Source organism: Sinocyclocheilus rhinocerous, unplaced genomic scaffold (genome assembly GCF_001515625.1).
Source record: "Sinocyclocheilus rhinocerous isolate Xijiao unplaced genomic scaffold, SAMN03320098_v1.1 scaffold352, whole genome shotgun sequence".
Classification (NCBI taxonomy): Eukaryota; Metazoa; Chordata; class Actinopteri; order Cypriniformes; family Cyprinidae; genus Sinocyclocheilus; species Sinocyclocheilus rhinocerous.
This window is the reverse complement of record NW_015642448.1, coordinates 881123-907335: the sequence shown is the minus strand read 5'-3', so window position 1 is coordinate 907335 and position 26213 is coordinate 881123. Positions and strand designations below refer to the sequence as shown.

At 36.6% G+C, this 26213-nt stretch overlaps 3 protein-coding genes across 9 annotated transcripts in view; all 3 read left to right on the top strand.

Moving 5' to 3' along the window:
- Positions 1–11196, top strand: part of add2 (adducin 2 (beta)) — a 25068-nt gene extending 13872 nt beyond the window's left edge. For 2 of the 6 annotated variants that reach the window (XM_016572791.1, XM_016572793.1), the window contains 10 exons: positions 583–732; positions 1493–1636; positions 1752–1850; positions 2867–3043; positions 3146–3385; positions 5648–5764; positions 7188–7274; positions 7520–7649; positions 9121–9189; positions 10400–11196. In XM_016572791.1, coding sequence (XP_016428277.1) covers positions 583–732; positions 1493–1636; positions 1752–1850; positions 2867–3043; positions 3146–3385; positions 5648–5764; positions 7188–7274; positions 7520–7649; positions 9121–9189; positions 10400–10665 — 1479 coding nt within the window. In that variant the 3' untranslated portion in view covers positions 10666–11196. Of the gene's footprint in view, positions 1–582; positions 733–1492; positions 1637–1751; positions 1851–2866; positions 3044–3145; positions 3386–5647; positions 5765–7187; positions 7275–7519; positions 7650–8049; positions 8272–9120; positions 9190–10166; positions 10201–10399 lie in introns of those variants that run through there. The other 4 variants (XM_016572794.1, XM_016572795.1, XM_016572792.1 and 1 more) reach the window with 4 other exon arrangements.
- A 1059-nt stretch (positions 11197–12255) lies between these two features.
- snrnp27 (small nuclear ribonucleoprotein 27 (U4/U6.U5)) lies at positions 12256–14906 on the top strand (the record flags this gene model as incomplete). Its single annotated transcript, XM_016572734.1, has 5 exons — positions 12256–12395; positions 12548–12660; positions 13780–13859; positions 14219–14283; positions 14598–14906. Coding segments are annotated over 5 exons (453 nt in total), but the record flags the coding sequence as incomplete, so codon positions are not given.
- A 598-nt stretch (positions 14907–15504) lies between these two features.
- Positions 15505–26213, top strand: part of mxd1 (MAX dimerization protein 1) — a 29262-nt gene continuing 18553 nt past the window's right edge. Inside the window, exons 1-2 of one of the 2 annotated variants that reach the window (XM_016572789.1) lie at positions 15505–16751; positions 17445–17544. In XM_016572789.1, the coding sequence (XP_016428275.1) occupies positions 16685–16751; positions 17445–17544 (167 nt within the window). In that variant the 5' untranslated portion in view covers positions 15505–16684. Of the gene's footprint in view, positions 16752–17181; positions 17302–17444; positions 17545–26213 lie in introns of those variants that run through there. The other variant, XM_016572790.1, reaches the window with a different exon arrangement.

The window sequence follows — 26213 nt, the reverse complement described above, 5'->3', positions numbered from 1 at the left end:
GTGAGGGGCGTAACATTTCCGTCTCACGCTTGAGGTATTCGGCCAATCACAACGCACTGGATAGCTGGCCAATCAGAGCACACCTCGCTTTTCAGACCGATGAGCTTTGTAAAAATCTACGCCTTTCAGAAAGGCGGGGCATAGAAGAGAAACAATAATGTACAGTATGTGGAAAATAATGTTTTTTTTTTAACCTTAAACCGCATAAACACATTTCATTACACCAAATACACAAAATAATATTTCTTTTTAGCAACATCATATAACCCCTTTAATCATGAAAATATTTCTCGTTTTCATGCATGTGTACAAACTGTGTCAAAAATGCTCATTTTGTAATGGATAAAATAAGAAACAATGCAGTTCACAGTTAAAGGGAAAATGCAGTCATTTAATTTTTATTTTAAATTATTCTTTTTGTATTGAAATATAAATGTATATTGAAATTATTATTAAATTATTTTTTTATAAAATGTATATTTAAATATATTAAAACATGATGGAAAAGTGGTAAATTATGCAGTTGGATCTCATTTTTCAAGTGAAAGCTTCATTAAAGCATGTACTCTCTATGATGTTCAGGTGAAGGTGAATATTCTCGGGGAGGTGGTAGAGAAAGGCAGCACTACTCTGGGAGTGGATCTGTCTGCATTCAGCTTGCACTCTGCGATCTATTCAGCTCGACCGGACGTCCGCTGCCTGCTGCACCTCCACACTCCAGCCATAGCTGCGGTACGTCACACGTTTGCCTAAGAAAAGTCCCAACTGCTGAAACAGCAACTTACAGTGGAGTATTGGTTTCTACACAGTCCCTGATCTAAACAAATGGCATTTAAATTAAATAATTTATAGTTGAAAATGTAACAATATTATTACTAAACTTATTTATCCATCCATCCATTATTTATAACCCAAGTTTGTGAAACACATAAATGACTAGTATTTTATTATCTCATCTTATTTTATCTTACCTTACCTTACCTTACCTTCTCCCCCAGCATTGCAAAACACATAAATGTAAATGTAAATTATTTTTTATTTTATTTTTATTTTATTTTACCCCATGTTTGTGAAACATGTAAATGACTTGTATTTATTTGTTTATTTTTATTTATTCATTTTATATTTATCCCCCAGGTTTGTGAATTATAAATGATAAATAGACACACATAAATGACTAATATTTACTTTATTTTATTGTATTACTATTATTTTTTAAATGTGTTTGTTTATTCTGAAGTCCAGTCTTCCACTGATGGCAAAAACATGTATTATTCCATTATTAAAAGTATTAATAATTAATATCATTATTATTATATTATTTAGAAGCTCAAATTACCTAGAAACCTGAGAGCTGTCAATTGTTTGAAAATGCTTTAGGTAGCACTTTTGGCTGCCATTAATACATTCTGTCATTAATCTTAATATGTGGGTTTTATTATTCTAGCACTGATCTGGTCCTGTAACTCACTACTATTAATCTTTCATGTAGGTATCAGCCATGAAATGTGGCCTTCTACCATTATCCCATGAGGCTTTGCTGGTGGGCGAGGTAGCTTATTATGACTATAATGGAGTGATGGAGGCAGAAGAGGACAGAGTGGAACTCCAGAAGAGCCTCGGCCCTACATGCAAGGTTAGATCCTAGATTACAGACACAGATTATCGGTAGTAAATATCCTGCTCCCTCAGAACATGATGATGTGAGGCTCTCAAGGTGGAAAATGGGTTGATGAAGCATTCTTGTACAGGTGTTGGTATTGAGGAACCATGGAATCGTGGCACTGGGAGAGTCAGTGGAGGAGGCCTTTTACACAATTTACCACATCCAGACTGCCTGTCAAATACAGGTAAGAAAAAAAAACAAATTACAGCCCTTCCTGTGAGGGCAAAATATGGAAGAGTAGATTTAGTGGGACAGTAGGACAGATTGAGTGAGAGTGAAGAGAGACAATACTCAGAGTCAGTCAACAGAGAAACAGAATAGAAACACAGAAAGTTGTATAAATATTAGTATAAATATGTATATTGTAATATAAATGTTTATATTAAATATGCACTACCTTTCATAACGTAGAGGTCGGTACGATTTTTTAAATGTTTTCTATTTCAAAAATATTCTATTCTATTTTCTATTTTTAAAAACAGTGAAATATTATTACAATTTAAAATAACTTTTTCTACTTTAATATATCTTAAAATGTCATTTATTCCTGTGATGGCAAAGCTGAATTTTCAGCATCATTACTCCAGTCTTCAGTGTCACATGATCCTTCAGAAAACATTCTAATATGCTGATTTGCTGCTCAAGAAACATTTCTTGTTATTGCCAGTGCTGCTTAATATTTTTGTGGAAAAGAAAAATATTGGAAAAGAAGTGGAAAGAAATCTTTTATTTTACATTATAAAAGTCTTTAATGTCACGTTTTATCAATTTAATGTGCCCTTGCTGAATAAAAGTATTAATTTCTTTTAAAAAATCTTACTGAGCACAAACTTTTGAACAGTAGGAAAATATTTACAGTAAATATACATTTTTTCTAGTTTTTCTAGTTTTTGCTTTGCTATATATTTCATCAGTTGCATATAGCGTGATTGTGTAGAGTAAAAACACCAATGTAAAGCATGTGATAAATCTGTCACTTGAAGGTCTTATTGCTGATATCTGTATACTAATAACTACAATGGTTTGAATCTACTAATTCAAGCAAATTGCACATGGGAAATCTGCCTCAGTAATCTGTTTCAAATTTTTTAATCATTCCATGAATGACTGGAGAGGTCATGGAAATGTCATGGAAATCCATTGGTCAAAAGTTGTGTGACAAATGCCATGTCATGCTGCAATGTTGTGCTGTCCTGGCAGGTGGCAGCACTGTGCAGCGCTGGAGGGGAACAAAACCTAATCATGCTGGACCGCAACATTCACAGGCCAGTCGCCACAGGAACTGTGGGTTGGGCCGGATCCACCTTCGGCCCCATGCACAAGAGCAGGCTGGGAGAACATGAGTTTGAAGCATTGATGAGGACGCTGGACAATCTGGTTAGTCTAAAAACTTAGCCAATCTAGACCAGAGCTATTTACCACATTGTGAGTTTATTACTGGTAGACTTGACATTTGAACATTTGGTCATCATTCTTTAGGGTTACCGTACAGGATACGCCTACCGTTTCCCAGTGCTGCTGGAGCGCTCCAGAACCAGGAGAGAGGTGGAGGTTCCTGCCACCGTCACGTCATTTTCCTTTCATGAGGACGGAGTTCAGCCTCACCCCCGACTCCATCCCCATGCCCAGAGACAACAGCAGAAGACTAGATGGCTGAACACCCCAAATGTCTATCAGAAAGTCAGCCAGGACCAGGCCAGTCCGGGACATCGGACTACGGTGAGAGAGAATTTATGGAACTTGTGTACTTTATATAACTTGAGTATGGCTGATATTGTACTACAATAGGAGTTAGGGGTAGGGTTCCTATAATTTCATAATTAAAGTGTGAAAAATATTTACATTTACATATTTAAACTTATTAGCATTGACCACTAAACTGTACTCATACTTAAGGGTTAAAGGGTTAGTTCACCCAAAAATGAAAATTCTGTCATTAATTACTCGCCCTCATGTCGTTTCAAACCCGTAAGACCTTCGTTCATCTTCGGAACACAAATTAAGATATTTTTGATGGAATCTGAGAGCTGTCTGACCCTGCATAGACCGCAATACAACTGAAATGTTCCCAAGTCCAGAAACGTAGCAAGGAGATCGGTAAAATAATCCATGTGACATCAGGGGTTCAACCGTACTTTTTGTGTGCAAAAGAAAAAAAATAACGACTTTATTCAACAATTCGTCTCCTCCTGTAGTGCTATTTTGGAGAATATCCGCTGGACGTAAAACAACGTATGCTGTTCTGTGTCAGCTGCGTCACACGGATATGCTGTTTTCGTTCAGATCAAATCACAACAACATTGGAAACAGATCCGGCGTGACGCAGCTGACACAGAATGTCAGATCATTTTTGGGTGAACTATCCCTTTAAGGATTTGAACACACTGCTACCTAGCCTGAATATTAAAGGAATAGTTCACCCAAAAATGAAAATTTGCTGAAAACGTACTCACCCTCAGGCCATCCAAGATGTAGATGAGTTTGTTTCTTCATTAGGACAGATTTGGAGAAATTTAGTATTACATCACTTGCTCTCCAATGGATCCTCTGCAGTGAATGGGTGCCGTCAGAATGAGAGTCCAAACAGCTGATAAAAACATCACAATAATCCACATGACTTTAGTCTGTCAATGAACATTTTGTGAAGTGAAAAGATTCATGTTTGTAAGAAATGTATGAAGACGTTTTTAAATTCAAACCTTTGCTTCCAGCTAAAATATTGCTTTCTCCAGTGAAAAAGTCGTCTCATCTGAATCAGGAGAGAAATATGCACAGATCAAGCACTGTTTACAAGCGAAAACAGTCCAAAACAGTTTTAAATAAATATGACTGTGGGCGTTATTGTGGATTATGGCCAGAGGCGTCGGTTTATGATGGATTTGTTTCTTAACCTCTTAAGACCCGAGAAAAGATTTTTAGGAAAAAAATCGTTTTTTTCATGTCTTTACATTGTTTAGAGCATAAAAAAATGTTTAAAAAAAAAATGTAAAAAATGATATTTCGTTCATAAGTTATGCTATGTATGACATCGGGACTCAATTTTTTTTTTTTTATAAAAAGACATGAATGAACATGCATAGGCAAAAACAATAGATTTTTTAAATCACCAATACATTTTTAGTTTTCAGGATTTTTTTTTTTTTTTTACCAGACTTTGTATAAAGATGATTCTCAGCTATGTTAAAATATAATGTCCTCATATGAGGTCACAGGGTCTCAGGAGGTTATAAACACACAGCTTTTCTTTGTCGTGTGGATTACTTGTGGATTAATGTCATTTTATCAGCTGTTTGGACTCTCATTCTGATGGCACCCATTCACTGCAAAGGATCCATTGGTGAGCAAGTGATGCTAAATTTCTCCAAATCTGTTCCGATGAAGAATCACCTTCAGGCCATCCAAGATGTAAATCAGTTTGATTACATTTTTGGCAAATTTTAATTTTGGGGTGAGCTATTCCTTTAACTTAGCAACCACCAGAAACAACCAGATAACAATTTCCCAACAACAACCTGGCCTTGTGGTGGTGAGTTTTGCAAAAGCATCAGTCACATTTTCCTGTGAAAATGTAAGACAGTAGTTGCCAGTATCATTTCAGTATTGTATTTTTGAATAACTAGCCTGTGAGTGTGTTGCAGTTCAGAAAATAGACTTACAGTGAATCATAGGATATTATTGGTAGAATAATGGCGTATTCGTTACATCACTGTGAGAGCACTACTGTTCCGCTGTCTCCTCTACCATGTTCCACCCACCTCCCTTTCTCCTTCTCTGCAATGCAGGGGAGATCTTTTATTGTCTTAAAGCTCACTGCAGTGCTTGCACTGCCCTCTGCTGGTTATTTTTGGATCTGTTGCATATTTCCCTGTCATATTTCCCCTAAATTGTCTGCTTTTTAACAGCAGAGTGTCTTCCTGGAATGACTGACATGCTTTTGGTCAAGCAGCTGAATTCCTTCTGTATTGATTTCTCCTCTTTTAGTGGCAGAAGGCAGAGGAAATCACACAGGGCAGTGGACTGGCCATTAAGATAGAGAATCCAAACCAGTTTGTCCCTCTGTTCACCAACCCACAGGAGGTGCTTGAGACTAGAAATAAGGTACAGTAAGCTTTTCTGTCATTGGGATTTAACATCTGTATTGAAACTGCAGATTTTATTGATGTAAAAAGTGAAATCAGGAAATCATCCCACAGTGAACAACACATGCATTTTGAGCAAATACACTACAGATGCTGATTAAAAATACAGTGAAACATTAAATATTATAACAGTATTAAAACTATTTTCAATTTTAACTTTTATTCCTATGATGGCAAAGCTGAATTTTCAGCATCATTACTCCAGTGTCATATGATCCTTCAGAAATAATTCTAATATGCTGATTTGCTCAAGAAACATTTATTATTATCATCCATGTTGAGAAGAGTTGTGCTGCTTAATATTTTTGTGGAAACCGTGATACATTTTTTCAGGAGTCCAAACTTTTCCAGAAAAAAATACATATTTTATCATAATAAGTTGCTATCAATAGTTGTTGCTGCATGTCTGTTCAAACTACCAACAGAACTGAAAGCAGATTTCAATTATTATGGCACAGAATGGTAGTCTTACCAACAGTGAGAGACAGTGTTTGTAGTGGCAGAAGTGTTGCAACGTGTAGTTTCAGTTTCACCTTTAGGAGCAAGATGGCAGTGAAGGGAGGAGAGAATAGTCACACGGAAAGGAGAAAGATCAGCAGATGTAGAGAGATGATTTACCAAAAAAAAAACAGAACATGAACTGCGTCTTTCATCAATAATATTTAAATGATATGCATGAATATGCATAAATTACGTTTGCACCTTGAAATCATTGCATTTATTACACAGGTAGATCTTTACCTGCTAAGGCATTGCTGCCTGACACACCTCCTCCGGTGCCTACGAATTGGCAGGCTGCAGGGTCATCAGCCGGGTACCATCGCTCATTGACATTTCGCCCCTTTAAACCCGGAACGCCTCCTGGTGGCGAGGCAGTGACAGGGGCGTCTCCCTGTCACCCCCTGCAGCATGCCTCTGTGCTAGGTGGTGCCCCAACACGTGTCCTTCCTCTTTATCCAGAGCCAAAAGCTACTCTTCTCAGCTTCCTCAGCCAGATCTTTGAGACACTCCCAGATCTCTCATGAGGTGGACAGCTGATGTCCCTACGAAGCCACGTCATCAATTAATTATATTAATATTAATTATATGCTTAAAAGAAAGCCAAACATTGAGCGGCAGTATCATTGAAGGAGTCTACCTGCACTAATTTTTTTTTGTTTAGTTTTTTCCTGTGAAACGATCAAGCTTGTGCAAATACACAAAGTCAAACCGTACAACACAGTTATGCATCGCATTAGGTAGGATCCTCTTCTTTGAACATTGTGTCTGCAGAGTATGAAAAGGTTCAAGCTTGGCAGAATAAAAGCCAAAGAGTAAAACACAGATATGCATCACATTAGGTAGGATTCTCTTCTATGAACACTGTGCTGTTTGTATTTCAGATAAGAGAGCAGAATCGTCAGGACATGAAAACAGCCGGACCTCAGTCTCAGGTGTTAGCCAGCGTCATCACAGAAAACAGTCCACCGGTAAGATCACAGAATGCCATTTAGTTCATATATACGCATGTCTACACTTGTTATGAAAAAAATAATAATAATAAAAACTTCCTTAAAATAAGATACATTTATCATGTATCAGATGTTTATTGTGTCAGGTTTGTTTTTCTTATCCCATTGGCAAATATTTGTTCTAGTTAAGCATAAATCCATTTCTAAATGATTTTGCTTGTGAGCATGTGTTGATTATGCGAACATGATCGTTGGGCTTCCAGTCTCCAGAGGCTGTGGAGCCTCCAGCCACACTGGAACCAGAGACTCCAAATCCCTTCAATGAGCTGACGGATCAGGAGCTGGAGGAGTACCGCAAGGAGGTGCAGCGCAAACAACACGGCCAGCAGGACGGTACGAGATGACGAGATGTAGTTTAGTCCCTCATTCTCTTTTTGTAACCCATTGATTTCTAGCCTAAGTATTGATGTTTTATTGATTTTCCCACTGGACTAAAGAAGAGAATTCAATAAACACCCACTGTCTTCCAGTACACATCCTTAGACAAATACTGATTTGATGTCACTTTGCTACTGAATACCAGAGTTTTACTTTTTATTTCTATTATCTACTCTTAAAAATGAACGTTTGGAAAAAGATATATTTTAATTCAGGAAATACAGAATGCATGTATTTAATACTTTGACGTGTGCCTTGAAAATAAATGAATTAAAGTTGAATAGAATTTTTAGTATCTTTCCAGAAATCACTAACTTGAGGTTTTGTGTCCTGACACCATTTCTTCATGGTTCAGCACCTGAGCACTGATCTTTCTCCACTGTGTCCTGACAACCTTCCTACACACACTAAAATCCAAAAACCCCTTTACAGTTACTACCAATGTTGGGGAAGTTACTCGCCAAGCTACAAACTATAATGATTTAAAGTAGTTAAACTATAGTTAAGATGGATAGGCAAGGTACAACAGTAAGTAAAAGCTACATTTCTTTTCAAATGTTTGTGGTCAGTAAGATTTTTTTAAATGTTTTTTGAAAGAACTGTCTTATACGCATTTATTTGATGAAAAAAAATATAGTAAAATCAGTGATATTGTGAAATATTATTCCAATTTAAGTTTTCTATTTTAATATATTTAAAAATATAATTTATTTCTGTGATGACAAAGCTGAATTTTCAAGATCATTGCTCCAGTCTTCAGTGTCACATGATCCTTCAGAAATCTTATTCTAATTCAATCTAATTCTAATATGCTGATTTGCTGCTCAAGAAACGTTTCTTATTATTATCAATGTTGAAAACAGTTGTTCTGCTTAATGTTTTTGTGGAAACCTGGATACATTTTAACATCAGGGTTCACCGATAAAAACAAAGTTCAGAAGAACTTTCAAAAGAAAATCTTTTGTAACATTATAAATGTCATTACCTTTACTTTGGATCAATTTAATGTGCCCTTGTTGAGTAAAAGTCTTAATTAAAGCAAACAAAATCTTGCTGACTGCAAATTTTTGAATGATATTGTATGTTCTTTTCTGGCATTATTTTTGTGGTACAAAAACAATGATTATCTCAATTTGTGTATTAAACACTGTTATAAACAGCAGCATTTACCTAAATATACATTATTATTGTATTTAAATGAAATGCAGGGACTTTTGTGAACACTAAGTGATAACTTGAATGGAAAATTTTACTGAAATCAGCTGAGCTACTGTCACTCTGCTAAAAAATGTTATTTATTTAGCAACGCTATTTTTAGTAAATTACTCCCCAACAATGGTTATTACTCACTGTACACCTCCACCTTATTTCCCTCTATTTCTGTTTCCTCTCTTCTTCTTCCCCCTATCCTGATGTTGTTTAAAAGGTGTGGAGGAGGTGGTGAATGACACGGGGACTTCCCCAACTACCTCCCCCAAAAAGACCCCACCGTCAGGTGAGACCCGGTGGTGCTTTATTCACACGTGTGCATGTGAACATGACACTGCAGAAACACCTGCTATGGTCCCACATGCTGATCTGTGCGTTGCATCATCAACTTCTGGCTGACAACCCCTGTTACTAAATGGAACATAAAAAAATAGTGATTGATTGTTTGTTTTATCCATAATATGGGCTCAAGTATATCAATGCTAATTGCTTTTATAATCTGGTATCAGTAAATATAAAGGCATTAAAGAAAGAGGTCACCCAAAAATTACTGTTCTGTCATGTCGTTTCAAATGCATATATTAAAATGACATGATTTGGAGAAATGTAGCATTACGTCACTTGCTCACCAACGGATCCTCTGCAGTGAATGGGTGCCGTCAGAATGAGAGCCCAAACAGCTGATAAAAACATCACAATAATCTACAAGTAATCCACACGACTCCAGTCCATCAGTTGATGTCTTGTGTAGTGAAAAGCTGCATGTTTGCAAGAAAAAATAAATCAAGCAAGACCTTTTTTAACTTCAACTAGGCATTTTAGCCAGAAGCAATGGTTTGAAGTTAAAAATATCTTATTGATGTTGTCACTGGAGTTGTGTGGATTATTGTGATGTTTTTATCAGCTGTTTGGACTCTGACGGCACCCATTGACTGCAGAGGATCCATTGGTGAGCAAGTGCTGTAATGCTACATTTCTCCAAATCTGTTCTGATGAAGAAATAAACTCATTTACATATTTGTTGACCTGAGGGTGAGTAAATTCTCAGCAAATTTTCATTTTTGGGTGAACTATTCCTTTAAGGGGAGGGGGGATGTACGGTAACATGGGATGTCTGTATTCAAGTCTGTGTCAGTGTTTTCATTTCAGTTTTCATGTTTTTGTTTTTATGTGTGACATTTTCAGCTCTGTACTATGGCCTCCATCTGTCTTCACACCTTTGTGCTTCTCTGTCTGTCTCTGTCCCTGTATTATAATTTGTAGGACAATCGTTTGGTACTGAGATCTTGTCTCACTAGTGAGTATATAGAAACTAAGACATTGCACACAACTTGAATGAGCATGGTGGCCAAAACTGTAATGTCATAGCAGCTGCTTCTGTTCCATCCCTAACCATCTTGACAAATGCTTAACTGCTTTTTCTTTTCTTTTCTTTTTTCATTTTTTCTACTGTACTATTTCTTTTCCGTTTTCATTTCAATTGCATTTATATACAGATGGAAAAATCACAGATGCTGTGCAAAACGATAAAGGCGACGAAAAGAAACAGCAGGAGGAGCTAGAAAAACAAATGAAGGCCCTGTCCACCACTGACACGTCAGAAACCACGCCCTCGGCCCCACCCACTGCCCCGCCCAACAAGCCTGCAGGCAACACCCCAGAGGGCTCACCTTCCAAATCGCCATTAAAGAAAAAAAAGAAGTTCAAGGCCCCCTGTTTTCTAAAGAAAAGCAAGAAACAAAAAGAGAAAGCAGAATCTTGAACTCTTACAGGCACTTTCTCCAAGTGTTCTTTACTAATACTTTCACATGCATCCACACATACATCTTCACATCCAGTCAGACTCACTGTGTATCCATGTACTGACCTTTACATGCCATACCAGTTTTTGATTATGGTTTCGTGACTTGAAACATGTTTTCGGTACACTCTGTCCACACCGATGCAAATTTCACAATGCTTCACTGATGCACATTAAAATGTGACCCTTCCCCTTGATTTAAAATGAATTGCACTTAGTACATGTATAGAAGAAAAAAGAATGTGGCATTGAGTAAGCATTGATTGTTCATGTCTATTGATTCTGATTGTTGCTCATTATCATGTTTATATAATTACATGTGGCATAACTGTTCAAAAATCTTTTTTTAACTACCATAAACATCTACATCTCATTTTGTTATGAATAGCAGGGATAAACTAATTGAAAATGCACCATTTACTGGAAATCATGATTGCAATGGCTTGCAAACAATATACGACAAAAGGCCAAAATAAGCAAGATCATGGCTTGTTGCTGACATTATTGATCACACTAAAATTAGCATTAACATATTTTTTAAATGGGGAAAAATAAAAATAATCTCAAATACATTATCACATTAAAATGAATAGCATTCAAATTATTTTTATTAAAAAAATATAATCTCTAACACGTTATTGATCACAGTAAAAGCAATAGGTTATAATAAAATATGAAACAAATGAAAATGATCTCAAACACGTTACTGATTGCACTAAAGAATGACTAGATCACAACATTACATTTTTTAAAGTTAAAAAAATCTGTAACATTACAGAAAATGAATATAATCTAAACATTTGATCACACTGCAATTGATAGATTATAATATTAAAATTATTTTTAATGTAAAAACAAATATAATCTCAATATTATTGATCACACTAAAACAGATTATAACATTTAAATAATTTTAATGAAGAGAAAAACATTTCAAAGTCATATTAATCATACTTAAAATTATTAGCACAAAATCAATAGATTGTAACATTGAAATATGAAGAAAGAAAAGAATGTGGTGGTGAAATTATGTACACATAAAATTGTGTTGTATTTTTATGTTATTATTTATTTAGTTTTGGCTGGACCTTGTAATGCTTAACCTAGGTGAAGTAACTGATTCAAGTCACAATTAATCAATTACTACATTAAGGGAAGCATTATAGTGTTCCACTATGTAAAAGCAACTGTTACCAAAAAATAATTTTTACAAGGATCTATTAGTATTTTAAATGGTAAGATGTTTTAAAGTTTTTAGCTTTTAAAAGTTGTTTGTGTGCGTGTGTGTTTAATGATGGTGTCAATTGTTAATGTTGTGTATTGTGTTGTAATCTGTGTATCACTGTGGCTTTAGAGTCCAAGACAAATTTCCTTGTAAAAGGAAGGACATTAAACTATAACCCCAACTCTGAAAAATAATTATTCAATAATATGAAAAGAACTGGTATACCAAATGAAGGGAACAAGGGACTTTTCGGGCAGCTGGCAAATTCAAATATTCAAACATAATATTTATTTTGTCCCAGACTTATGTTTGTAATGACTTTATGATTTGTCGTTCCAGAGAGACGGCGCTCACGCTCGTCCTCGCGAGATCGTGAGAGGAGGCGCAGGGAGCGCGAGAGGTCCCGGTCCCGCGACAGAGACAGACGAAGGTCACGCTCGCGTTCCCCCCACAGACGCAGATCCAGGTGAGCTTGTGGCATCAGACACTCGCTGTTCACAATATGTACACACAGAGGATAAGTGAAGAACATAAGCCTGTGAATCTGGTTAGATAAAACGCAGTTGTTTAGTTTTTGAAAACCCTCCCTCCAGCTGTGTGCCTGTCTTGTTTGTGCAGGTCTCCACGGCGACACCGCTCCTCCTCCCTATCTCCACTGCGGCAGAAGGACAGACGGGACGATGACAGGAAGGAAGTTAAGGACAAACCAGCAAAGGTCCATCAGATATCAGGTGGAGATTGTCACTCTGTTAACCCTTTTTACTCTGCAATAGAGTGCTGTAGCGATGATGGTTTTTGTAGGCCAGACTTGTCACTTGTAACCTAGTTACTGTTACTGTTGTTTATGACCTTACACTAACTTGTGCTGCTTAGTAGATTGCGTTTGTCAATATGGAAATCATCCGGCTGTGTCTGTCTCTATAATTTACGTATTGTCAGTAGATCAGCCACAGAACTTTCCACTCCCATCTGCGCTTTTATGGGATTGTGCTCTCATGCTAATTTGCCCTGTTTAGTAAATCTGGCCCAAAGACTGTAAAATCAGACTGGTAAGTAGATGAGTTTTTCCTGTTCAGCATGATGATGTTTAATATAAAAGTAAAGGCTTTAAAAAACACACACACTAGGTTACTAATGTAGAGTAAACTGAAAACTTCTTGAGCTTGTGTTAACCACAGACCTTATTTCAGGCATTTAAACAAAACCTTTTCAAAATACACATTGACTTCAGGACGATGGAACCGGAAGTGCAAAAATGCCAACTCATTTCTGGGTTTTGGCCTACAAAAATGTGTCATTCTTGCAGCACTCTATAAAGTCTCATTTCAGATGTGCATTAGCCGTTCTCTGAATCTAAAGATTTTCCCACTTAGAATCAATCAAAACAGTCAAAGCTAAGTGATACGTACAATTTTGTTAAGAAGGTGAGAAAATCATGTATAGTCAGTGTTCCTGTGTTTACCAGAATTCACTGTATTTACATATTAATAAAGTCAAAGTATGGTATTATTCACAAAATGTTTTTTTCCTCAGGTCAGCTACATGTTCATAGTCTTATTGTGCATGATTCATCAGTTCATGTTATTCCAAATAAAAAATAAACGGTCATAATTGTTCATTAAAATATATATATATATATGAATGGTAGACTTACATCAACATGCTCTCAAGGTTGATCTTGACCTTCAGTCTACACGTCTCAGTCAAAAGTCCTCCTCAAAAGTGTCAAACTACAGAAGTAAAATGGGATGTGAATGCTTTTCATTCTGATATCACGGTGCTGAGAACAGACCCTGAATGTACCCATGTCTGACACTTTGATGTGCTTTCTCATCTGATTGCTCATGCAGCTGAGGACATGCAAGGAAAGACTGAGGAGGAAATCGAGATGATGAAACTGATGGGCTTTGGAGCCTTTGACAGCACAAAGGTGAGATCCCTTTCTTTACTGCTAAACGGATCATTCTACAAGAACAACCAAACGAGAAGTAGATGTACTTTGTAGTTTGTTTACAATAATATGTATAGTATTTAATTTTTTTATACTTGACAAATAATAGCAGTTTCAAGTGGCAAAGCTGATCCTCTAAATAACCACAAGATGGCAAGGCTAGACAGTGTGTATGCTAAAGATATTCCTGTTAAAAATCAATTAAAATAAAAGTTGAAGATAAAATTTTAATTGTGTGCTATAAAATTCTTCCCTATTTATTTTCTTCATGCACAGTAATGTTTACATAATTTGAGCATAATGTATGGTGTACGATTGTTGTCATTTTTATTCAACAGGGCAAGAAGAAGGAGGGATCCAATGCTGCGTTTGCATTTAACGTGTCGCAAAAGAGAAAATACAGGTCTGTGTATTTACCATATTTTTTTTTCTTCTGAAATTAATACTGGTCATCTGCCCAACTCCAAGATCATCAACTTGGTATTAGTTCTGTGATTTGTAATTCCTGGCTTTATTTTATAAATGAATCTTTTTATTTTATATGTACAAACGGCAAGTGTTATGAGAAAAGTTAATATCCCAGCAACAGTTACGTATTTGGCCAATCACCCCTGCAGGTACTGCACAGCTAAATGACGAACGTTCTCATTGGTGGGCAGTGATGTAATGTTTTGGTGCAGGAAGGAGATCAATGATGTAATCATATTTCTCTTGCAGGCAATACATGAACAGGAAAGGTGGTTTCAACAGACCTTTGGATTTTATTGCCTGATGGAGTCGTCAGTAACCACGTTTTAACGACTTTGATGTCTTTGTGATTAAACGTATATTCTCTTTTCTTCCCCGAGTTTATGTAAATCTGTGTTTCAGCAGTTTTTCCATCTGTTTTGTTTTTCAGTTAATGGCTGTAATGTAAGCGTCAGTTTAGTTTGTAGGAGCAAATATTAAAAGGATTTGATATTGCGCATTGATTGCCTTGTATACCTTATTTAGCAGTACTGAATAAATGGGAACTCATAATGAATATTTTTGTCTTTGTCCAGTGTTATTGTGCAATTTTAATATCATTTGTTTTTGAAAAATGACAACTCTATCATATATTTTTAACGGTGCTTAATTTGTTTAAAAACATCAAGAGAATTAGAAAATAATTCCACTGTTATCTGTTTAAAACGTACAAATCATGTTAAGTCATTTTAACCATCAGCATGTACAAGGGAGGTGTGTCTGAGTTCCGGAACCTTTTAAAGGCGCCCAATAACAGGCGACAGTGCTGCGGCAGAACAGCCAATCGTAGCATAACAACAACACACGATTTGCATAATGATCCATTTTGGCTCAGGAGCAGATGCCAGAATACAACGGCACAGGTTCTACCCTCGCTCCAAAATGGCGCTACGGTGCTGCTTAGTTGCACCATTATCTTGCGGAATCGCATTACAGCAGTCATATTCACGCTTTAGAATGCAGCTCAGCCATTGGTCCGTTCTAGATACGCTCTGGTAGATTGACAGCAAACGCATCCAATGAGAAGCCCGCTTCCTGTATCGTCCATCCAATAGAATCGCAGGTTCTCCCGAGCCTCTGAGAGGCGTACAGTAACATGACAGCAGCTAGCAAACATCTCATCTGCCTGGCTCAACGACGTTATGGTTTCGCTAGCTGCGTGTTTTTTGTCCTATTTTTGATTCAGTTTCATCAGTTGCACACAGCCACAGCTTAGCATGTGCAGCTCGAGCTGTTTAAGAAGTAGCCAGATCGTTTGTCACGCTTGAAATATCGAAACCAGCGATTGTTTGGACGTTGGGAGGCCGTGTATTCTATTTTAAAGCCTATTTTCAACGCATTTTTTCAACGACCAACCAAGATTTTTCCTTTTTTTTTTTTTATTACACAACACAATATTGTCTACCACCTCGCTGGACAGGCATGTCAAAATTGACGCTTTTTTAATTAAACAAGAAGGAAGAAGGTTGAATGCTGTTTTGTTTTCCAGCCAGCAACCAACACAGCAGCACCAAAGCTCAAAATTATTAGCAAAAATAATATCACCAGCTGCTTAAATATACTCTTTTTTTTTTTTTTTTTTTTTTTGACAAGCTTTACAATCTGGCAACCTGTACCCTCATCAGATCGATCTGACTGAGCTGTCAATCCAGTATTTTTGCCTGTTTTTTTTTCCAGACTCAACGGTGGTCTCTAGTTAACAGCGTTTACTGTCAGTATCAGAGCCTAAAATTGACCAAGTGCAGAACTGAAGCTGTAAGCTCTTATCTGTTTGACAGCTCATCTATAAAAGTCTTTAGACCTTCCTGAGTGTCACCACTTAATTTACATGCTTTCAGGAAGAGTTGCCAGATTTTGCAAACCTGGACGGTTTTTTGTTGTTCGTGTCGTGTTTTCCTCCCAGTTTTAACATTTGATGTCCAATATCTCGTTTAATATGAACAGGACTAGTTAATTACGTTGTTTTTGGCAGCTGAGGGACATTTTTATTCGGTTTTTATCATCCGGCTATTTTGGAAACCAGCATGTTTATTTGTTAGATTTTTTTACTCCCCATTTTTGAGAGCCCCTACTACCATTTTTTGTACAAATTTCTGAATTATCAACAAACCCCATATCTAAACATTTCCCTCGCTGTCTTATACAAAAAAAAAAAAAGTTAATTCGCCTGACTGGATTTTTCTTAGTCGAAACGCTGGAGGAGGAAGAAGCGTGATTGAACGAAAGGCTACTGCTTGTTTTTTTCCTCGTTTATTTCTGACCCGCATTGTCGTTTTTATCGGTGTTTATTGCCTAAAATGACGGCTATTGAGAAACTGCAGATGTTGATCGAAGCAGCTGAATATCTTGATCGAAGAGAAAGAGGTAAAGTGACGTATTACGAGATACATATTTGTAGTCAATATAAAATTGTATTCTGGCATGCAAATTAATCCTGACACTGTTGCTAGGGTGCTTGTCTGCTGAAAAGCAAAAAATGGGTTATTCGACCTATTTATTAGAGGTGAATGCATGATATGCAGTCGGGGTTTTTCCCCCCACGTTGTTATGACATTTGGGGAAGATCAAGACATGGAGAACAGGAGAAGTGGCCACTTCAGATGTCTGAGACTGTGTGCTGGCTAGTCACCATACACTTGTCTTTTACAGGGGACACTAGTGTGTTGTTAACGCTCTCTAGGGATAAAACCCAAGCGTTTATAGCATATATATATTTGTAATGATTTTTTATTACATGTTTGTGTGCAAATGTGGAACTGAAATGCATTTTTCAAGCACTGCTGTTGGTATACAGTGGAGGGTTCTCTGGTGCATCCCCCCTCCCATCTATCTGTTGTGGTTCGGCTGGCTATTGGGTTTACTCCAGTTCAGATGACATCATTGACCCAAAAGCAAGATATTTGACAAGAAATTGGTTCATTTTAACGTAGAGCATAACTGCCTTTCTCCCAGGTTCTAAAAAATGGTCAATATTTGTGATCAATGGCTTTGATTTTCAGGTAGCCAATGTGCTTTGTGGTCTAATGAGCTTCTAAATGTCTCTGTTTGAATTTGCAGAAGCGGAGCACGGCTATGCCTCCATGTTACCCTTCACCAGCAACAAAGAGAGGGATGGCTTGAAACGAAAAATCAAAAACAAGAAAAATTGCAGCAGCAGGTACTTTCACTAGGTTTCTACGATAACGAAAACTCCTTTGAAGAAATCTTTAGCCTAGTCAATCCTGAATCCATTTTAAAGTTTTTATCCAAAGCAAATTTAAAAAATAAGCTCTTTTATAGTATTTTAACTTGTTACTCGCCACAAAAACGCCTGAAACGTGAAATGAAAAACCAAGACCAATAACAATTTCAGCAGCAGGTACTTCCATCTACTTGTATGAAAATACGTTCAAAGAAATTTTTGAAGAAATTGCTTTTTTATAGTATTTTAACTTGTTACTTGACATGAAAACACCAACCAACCAACGAATCTACAATGACTTGAAACTAAAAAATTAATAAGCAAGAGAAATTTTAGCAACAGGTACTGCCACGTACACTGTAAAAAAAAAAATCATTCTGTGACATTTACGGTAAAATACCGGCAGCTGTGGTTGCCAGAACTTCGCCATAAAAAATAAGGTAGCAACATTTTAGGTTTTACAGACTTGACATGAAAACACCAACCAACCAACGAATCTACAATGACTTGAAACTAAAAAATTAATAAGCAAGAGAAATTTTAGCAACAGGTACTGCCACGTAAAATGTAAAAAAAAAAAAAAAAATTCTGTGACATTTACGGTAAAATACCGGCAGCTGTGGTTGCCAGAACTTCGCCATAAAAAATAAGGTAGCAACATTTTAGGTTTTACAGACTTAACTTAAATTCATAATAAAAAATGTATTTCATTAACTGATGTAATGTTAATATACCAACCTAGTGAAGTACTAATATCTGCTTTGAACCATTGTAATACACTGATAACCAGCATTAACAGATGGTAATGATAAAGTCACATGATGATTCAAAGCTCATCACAAACAGCTTTTCCACAAGCTGGAGAGGGAAATACTAATATATAGAAGGTGCACACAGTGTCATTCACACAAACACTAAACCCCATCATGGTGACACACATGATACTGAAATAATACAATTCATTTAATAACATTAGATGTAAGATCAAATTCTAATGTACACAACTGAGAAGAAAAAAAAACTAAGAAGAAACTGTTATTTCAACGAAAAAACATCAAATGTGAAATGTCATGCAGGGAATTCTGTTGTTTCACTGTAAATTATACAATGACTCTTTCTTTTTCATGTCCAAAAAACGTAATTTTAACAGTATTTTACTGTAAAATTACATTAAATGTAATTACAGTTATTCACCGTATATAGTATGGAAACTTACTGTTAACTAGTCGGTGACTGCAGTAGCATCATGACAGATCTATTAGTGTGGACTCTGTGTATTGTGTGATTGGTCCATATGTTTTTCTACGCTCCGAATCCCAATACGCCCTCTAACCAGGAACATCATCCGTGATTCACACATCACTTCAAAGAGACCGTGTGTCCCGTGAGTTATTTCTGAGATATATAGCAGACCTGTGCATATCTGCACCATGTGTGTACGTGACACAAACACACCCACTGATTCATCCCCGTGCAGATGCAGTCAGGACATGCTGTCCCACATTCAACATGGAGAGAGACGTACACTCACACGCTGCTTGCTTCTTTCCCTGTGACTCTCACCACCCACGTTCCACAGTCACAATTTACTCACTCACTACTCAACACCTCAGCTTTCATAAGCATCAGCCGATTAGTACGCCTGGAACTGTCCGTCGCCTGTCAGTCGATTAAATCGGTTGCCTTACTTTTTTTCAAAGTAGAACTGATTGTTATTATTATGTTTATTGTAAATTGCTTGTGTGCTACCTATTATTAGGCAATGCTGTTTTTCATGTTAAAAAGTAGTGAAACCATTCAAACTCATGATTGTTAGTTTATCAAATTGTTATGGAGGAGTCATCAAAAGACAGACCAACAGACATGGTCACAATTCATGTTTTGAAGTCTTTTTTCTAAATGCATATTATAGATATTATTTTGAACACCTCATCCATGCACGTTTCATTAAAAAAATTGACCTCATTATGTTTAATCACAACACTATACAGGACTTCTCCAATCATTTAGTCTACTTAAACCCAAAGCACACGTTCATCTGCTTTTTGATAATCCGGTACACTCAGATTTACGTCACAATACCAAAGAAAAGATCTGTCGCTACTTCAGTTTCATTGCGACTTTAAGGCGATCATCATCATAATCATTCTCTATTCTAGATTATGATGTGAGTCGTGTATCTTAAACTCCATGTTCTAGAAAATGTTCTATTACACCATGTCCTAACCAGGCGCAACTCGATAAGTTGAAAAGCGATAAATCTCTTTCATGTGAATTTGTGTTTTTGTTTTAACCAGCTGCAACCATAGCAAGCACTTATGTTTGGTTGCACAGTTTCGATAGAGTGCAACAGTGCTTGTCCACTTTTGCAGCGGCCTTGGTTCTGGAAGTATTTTTCTCATTCATTTTTCCCGTAGGGATTTTAAACAAGTCTTTGTTAAAGATTTATAAGCCATGAACCAAACCAACTAGCTATGAGGTGAATCACAACATTACAAATCATTTGAACAACAATACTTTTATTTGAAGCCAAAGAGCATTTAAAAACTGGACAAAAGACAAAGGTACAAGACTGTGTACTTATCAACTTCAATGAGGGAAAGAACTACTGTCCAATGAATTTCTGTTTCAACTTATTTCTTTATTCAAAAAATAAGTTGAAATAATGCAGTTTTATGATTTCAACAAAAGCATATATAATTTATTAACAACCTCATAGCTCACAGTAGGTCTGGTTTTAAAGGATTATAAGTTATTGTTCAAAATCAATTCCCCTGTAAAATGAATGGGATTTTTTGTTTACTGCCGGAACCAGACTCTATTTCTGTGGTGTTGCTTTCATTAGTCCCATAAGTAATCCATGATAATGTTGCACATAAGTGAATATTAACCATCAAATATGATCTGATTGGCTAATGACGTGCCTGTTTAGAATATGGTGTTACTCTGAATCTGACTGGTCTGATAAAGGTAAGGAGGGATTTTGAGACAGATAGTTTATTCTTGCACAAAGGGGAGATCTTTTAGCTGTAGCTGACGTTGCTGTCATACTCTGCATATGATACTGATTCATAGCCATTTGGCCCCTCTTAAACAGGTCAGCATAGGGTCATAAAAGCTGCTGCTTCTGAATCATGGAGATGAACCATTTTGGGAATATGAACTTGGATAAAAATCTAGTTATTGTGTGACCCAGCATGCTGAAAAATTCCCCAACGCTAATCTGTGTCTGGATGTTTGTGTGGCTTGTAACTGGATATTAAGGCCTAACAAGGGTAGCACTGGGTTTGTAGCTATTTATATACAGCCTTATGGTGTGTTCAGTGGAAGTTGTTGTTTACATGTTGGTTTAGTTGATAAAGAAATTGTGGGAGGTGTCTTTTTAATGTAACGGGTCTCTAGACATGCAATTACAGAGTGATCGTCCAACATGTGTTGCCATCAACTCATGTTATAAGGGGTCATATTGCGTCTACTAGCTGAATCTTTGTTTACTATACAATAGGGCTGTGCGATTAATCGAAATCGTCATAAAATCGCGATTTGAGCATACGAGATTTCTAACAATCTTAATTTGGTAAAAATTAACATAGATTGACACAGAAATGTAGTAATTACACCATAAATGCAAGGAAAAGTGCACTTTTAGATAAACAACGCAATAATAGATGGCACTCGTGGTGGTAGTTAAACAAAGTTATATTTATTGAGTTTAAATGTGAATAGCCTTATGTCTGTTCTAGAGACATGTTACAGCTTCTTGATAAAGCTCTAATTGGTTTTCTTTTGAAATATGTTTCAAATTCACACTGAATGCATTTATGACTGTAAAGCATGTCTGTGTCAAAATCGTGATTAAAATCAAAATCGCAAAATTGATCAAACAAATCGCGATAGTTTTTTTTTGTCCATATCGCACAGCCCTACTATACAAGGTCCTAGAATATTGCTTAGACAAAAAGACAGTAAGGTTACTAACGTGGTCCAAAATTAACACTAGCCAGCCGTCAAATACTAGTAAAATTGTTTTTCTGTAAAACGATACAGTAAAGAACTTTCCCAGTGAAAATACAGTAAAAACTGTAATATTGTAAAATAGTATTGCAATTCAAAATAACTAGGGGTGCAACGGATCTTAAGCCCAAGAAACACTGCACAATTTTCATCTGTCCCAGACGAAAGATTGGCATCGTGAAACAATCATGGCGATTTCTGTAATCGTGGCTCCTAATTGGTGGTCTTATGTCTAAACGTGACATGAAATCAACGCGACACGGTGCTAAAACATAAAACTGCGTAACTCAAGCTCTTATCTCTTCCTCTTTGGCCGCTTGCGCTTTTTTTCAGCACGCATAAAAACTACAACTGCCAAAGTGTGATTCATCATGCTCTTTTTGTTTACCACTAGCGCATGCTGATGACGTTTTATTCTTCTATAGTAACGTGCGTCGTAGCCTACGAGTCAATAGGTGTCGTCATCGTACAGTCTGCATACATGTCGTACCCAAGTTTATCAGATCCATGGCGCACAGTGTGATTTGCAATGATCTTATAGGATTGCTAAAATCGCGCAGTGTAGAAGGCTGTAGATGATCCATGATCCATACGTGTGAAGTTGTATTCATCTGTGCTTGTAAATTGTGTTATTGTTCTTGTTTTATTACTGACTTTATTAGTTACGCGGGTAGTTTTTGCTGTATAGAAGTACTTAAAGTAAGCTTTCAGTCATTTAAAAAAATAAATAAAAAATTTTTGCTGATCCGAAAAATGACCCGATCCGTGACTCAAAATCCGTAATATGATCTGAACCGTGAGTTTTGCGATCCGTTGCACCACTAAAAATTCACTAAATGTTTTCTATTTTTAAATTTTTAAATTTATTCCTGTGAGGGCATAGCTGCATTTTCAGCGTCATTACTTCAGTCTTCAGTGTCACATGATCCTTCAGAAATCATTCTAATATGCTGATTTGCTGCTCAAGAAACATTTCTTATTATTATCAATGTTGAAAACAGTCATGCTGCTTAATATTTTTTATGGAAACCATGATACATTTTTTTCTTTGAATAGAAAGTTTAAAAGAAGCACTTTGAATTACCATTGTGTATGAAATGTGCTATATAAATAAACTTGCCTTGCCTTGCCTAAAAGAACAGCCTTTATTTGAAATAGAAAACATAAATGCCTTTACTGCTACTTTTAATCAATTTAATGCATCCTTGCTCAATAAAATTATTCACTAAATAAAATACAATTTTCTGACCAGCTAGAAATTTTTGTGGCCTGCATTTTTCTCAGTATACTCATCATTGGCAGTGTTGGCGGAAAGGACTATTGCAGATTCACCAGTGGTAGTTTTCTGAAACTATTAGTATCCAAGCTGTCATGTTCCACTTTTATATCTTTGGCACAGGAGTTTAAACAAAATATGGTACCATGATGTGTTTCCCCTCCATTAACTAATTTTTCTTAGTCTGTATTAATCAGCAGCTACTATAGGATGCCTTATTTCCTGTAAATGTTGCTATATTTTATTTGCATATGCAATGCAAGTTACATTTTTACACTTATTTTAAGAATAGCAGGTGGTGGAAAGTAAGTGGGTGCAAAATGGCCTGGTATTAATCATATCTTGATCATAATCATTATCTTGATCATAATCATGAGCATACCTAAAAAAGATCAAACCAGTCCTGCAAGAAGTTTTGGTGCACCAAATACAAGAATCACACATCAGAAAGCATCCGCACAGCCTTACTGTGCGTTCACACCACCGCCGTCGAGAGCGTCAAAGTGGCCGGAAGTCATTCATTTTCAGCGTGGGCCGGCGTCGAGCAGCGGCGCGGCGCGACTTGGACGTTGAGGGCGTCGAGGAGAGTTAAAATCAGGTCAACTTTATGGTGATGAGCTATGACGCGGTTCGGCGGCATCTGGCAGATCTTTCTACAGCGTTGTTGGCAGGGCGGCCAGAGCGATTTTTGACGCTCTCGATGGCGGCGGTGTGAACGCACTATTAGGATATGCCAGTAACCTACATTCACTACACCAGCACTGGTGTTAATGCATCATGTATGAAACGGTTTTGCTCTAGAATGCAACCGGCATTTCTACGCTGAATAAGCTCCTCACATCTCTCCAACTGACTCATTAGATGGCTTTCCCATCCATTCACACTGCTTGGAGAATGGAAAGTGATTCAGTCGCTTGAGCTTTCAGTCCATTTGATAACAGAGCTTCTGAAAAGCATCTCAGGAATGTCATTTATGTATATGTGTGTGTTTTCTAAGACCCTTTATTATATGTAGGTCAGGTGGATCTCCTATCTAGTAGATCTCCCTCGTAAACCTGCCTTTCCCTCCAGCTTTCCGTGGTTGCGTTTCCTGCTGGATCGTGGGGGAAGGGCGGCAGTGTGTCCCTTATCTGTGTACATGTGAGAGCGGTGGGCTGGTGCCTTCCTCTCCCCCTCCCCCTCTTTTCTTCTCCATCCAGGCAACCGGCGCAGCTCCAACACCCCCATTACATATATGACGGCTCCTCCTACCTCTCGCTTATATTCAGACCGTATGTGGGCTAATGCACATAGCAGCAGCCGTGGGTTGTCCTCTTGTTCCTGTATGAATGTTTGCACTGGTGCCATATTTTAAGCCCTTCCTGTATTCACTTTGCAGTTCTAATGGCGTTTGGGAAACACAATGTTATGCCTTTGAGCCATCACAGGGTGGACTAGATGTATATGCAGCCAATCGGACCAGATATGTTGTAGGAAACTGTTTTGCCCTTTTATGTGTTGGAACAGGTGGTCTGTCAAGTGCAGTAGCAAAGAGGGGAGTCGACTCTGAGTTACACAGTGATATGAGCTGTTATGTCATAGCCCCAAAATCCACCTCCTGAGCGAGATGCCAGCCAAGCAGATCAGCTGATCTCTTTGCATGGGCACGCTAATGTTAGGAATCTTGTTTATAAGTTCATCAACCAGTCTCAAAATATTCATAGCAATAATGGGCCGTAGACAGGATAAATGCAGTATTATTTTAGTATTATGTATATACTATAGTAGTCTTTATTAATGTTTAGAATTGGCTTTTAATTCTATATTTTCACTTTAATGCTGTTCATTTAATTTTTAATGCCTTTTATTGATCAAATATTTCTAAAAATGTATCACAGTTTCCACAAAAATATTAAGCAGCACTTTCAACATTGATAATAATAATAAGAAATGTTTCTTGAGCAGTAAATCAGCATTAGAATGATCTCTGAAGGATCATGTGACACTGAAGATTGGAGTTATGATGCTGAAAATTCAGCTTTCTCATCACAGGAAGAAATTACATTTTAAATTATAATAATATTTAGCAATATTACTGCTTTCTTTGTAATTTTAGTAAAATTTTTAATTCATTTACAATGTGATTTTTTTTTAAATTATTATTATTACTAGAATTCATTTTCATTTCAGTTTTAATACAGTTTTTGTTTTAGTTTCCAGTTAGCAATTTTAGTGCTTCAACTTAAACTTATTTCAGTTAATTGCCAATGCATTTTTTTCTCATTTTAGTTTAAGTTTCCTCTATTATTTATATTTGATTTTATTTCAGATTTATTTCAGTCAAACTGTTTTTAATGGTTTTAGTTTTAATATTAGTTAACAGCGATAACCCTGGTTAGATGCCATATTTAATTTTACTCAAATGGCTGAGGGATAGAAGTGTGTTGTACTGTACCATTGTTTCAAATGTTCAGCCAATAAAATATTAAAATATGTCTTTCCAAAGAACATTTTAATCCTTAGATATGAAAATGATGTGACATAATGAAAGTACGACCTCTTGAATGGACTGTACGTCTATCCTTTACAGCTCTGTCAATTTAAACTAAGGGTCATAAACGATGGCTTTGATAAGGTGTTTTGAAGTTTTCTTGTGTTCCTAAAAGGCAAGTTTAAAGGATTAGTTCAATTCCAGAATAAAAATTTCCTGATAATTTACTCACCCCCATGTCATACACAGGAGTACACAAACAAAGAGCTAACCGCGCGTGACCTTTCCAAAGTGATTAACACTAGAACTACCGGAATTCTATAACTACTAGAATGGCCATAGCGGTAATTCTGACCGTTCATACTAGAGACTGAACTGAATGCCATTTTTGTCATATCATATTTACATTCGAAGCTTCTTTTGAGTTTTTAAAATGAAGCTTTGAATGTCTGTTTTCATATTTTATGACGTGTATATATATATTTTTTTGTAATATTTAATTGTGTAAGAGCTACGTAGACCGCTCCGGAATGTGCGCATCTTGTTTTGTGTCCGGCAAGCGGGAGAAAAAAAGTTTTTCACCGCAGTGAAAATGTTGTATTTGAACGTCTAAATGCCAACAAATATGAACTGAAGCAGAATATTTCTGTAGATAAAACATGTTGTGAATTTTTTTCAATACATTTTTACTTTTGTACTTTACAACGCTCTGGAGTTATTGGAAATGTTTGGATCAGATGAATTGGAAACAATTCTATGCAGCCACCACTGGAATCGTGATCCATGAATAAATGGATCTGTTATGATAGTATAGGTAATAATAAACATTGTCACTGTTGCTAAAAATAAAAGCCTAATTAGTTTGTTTTATTTCACAATATCAGT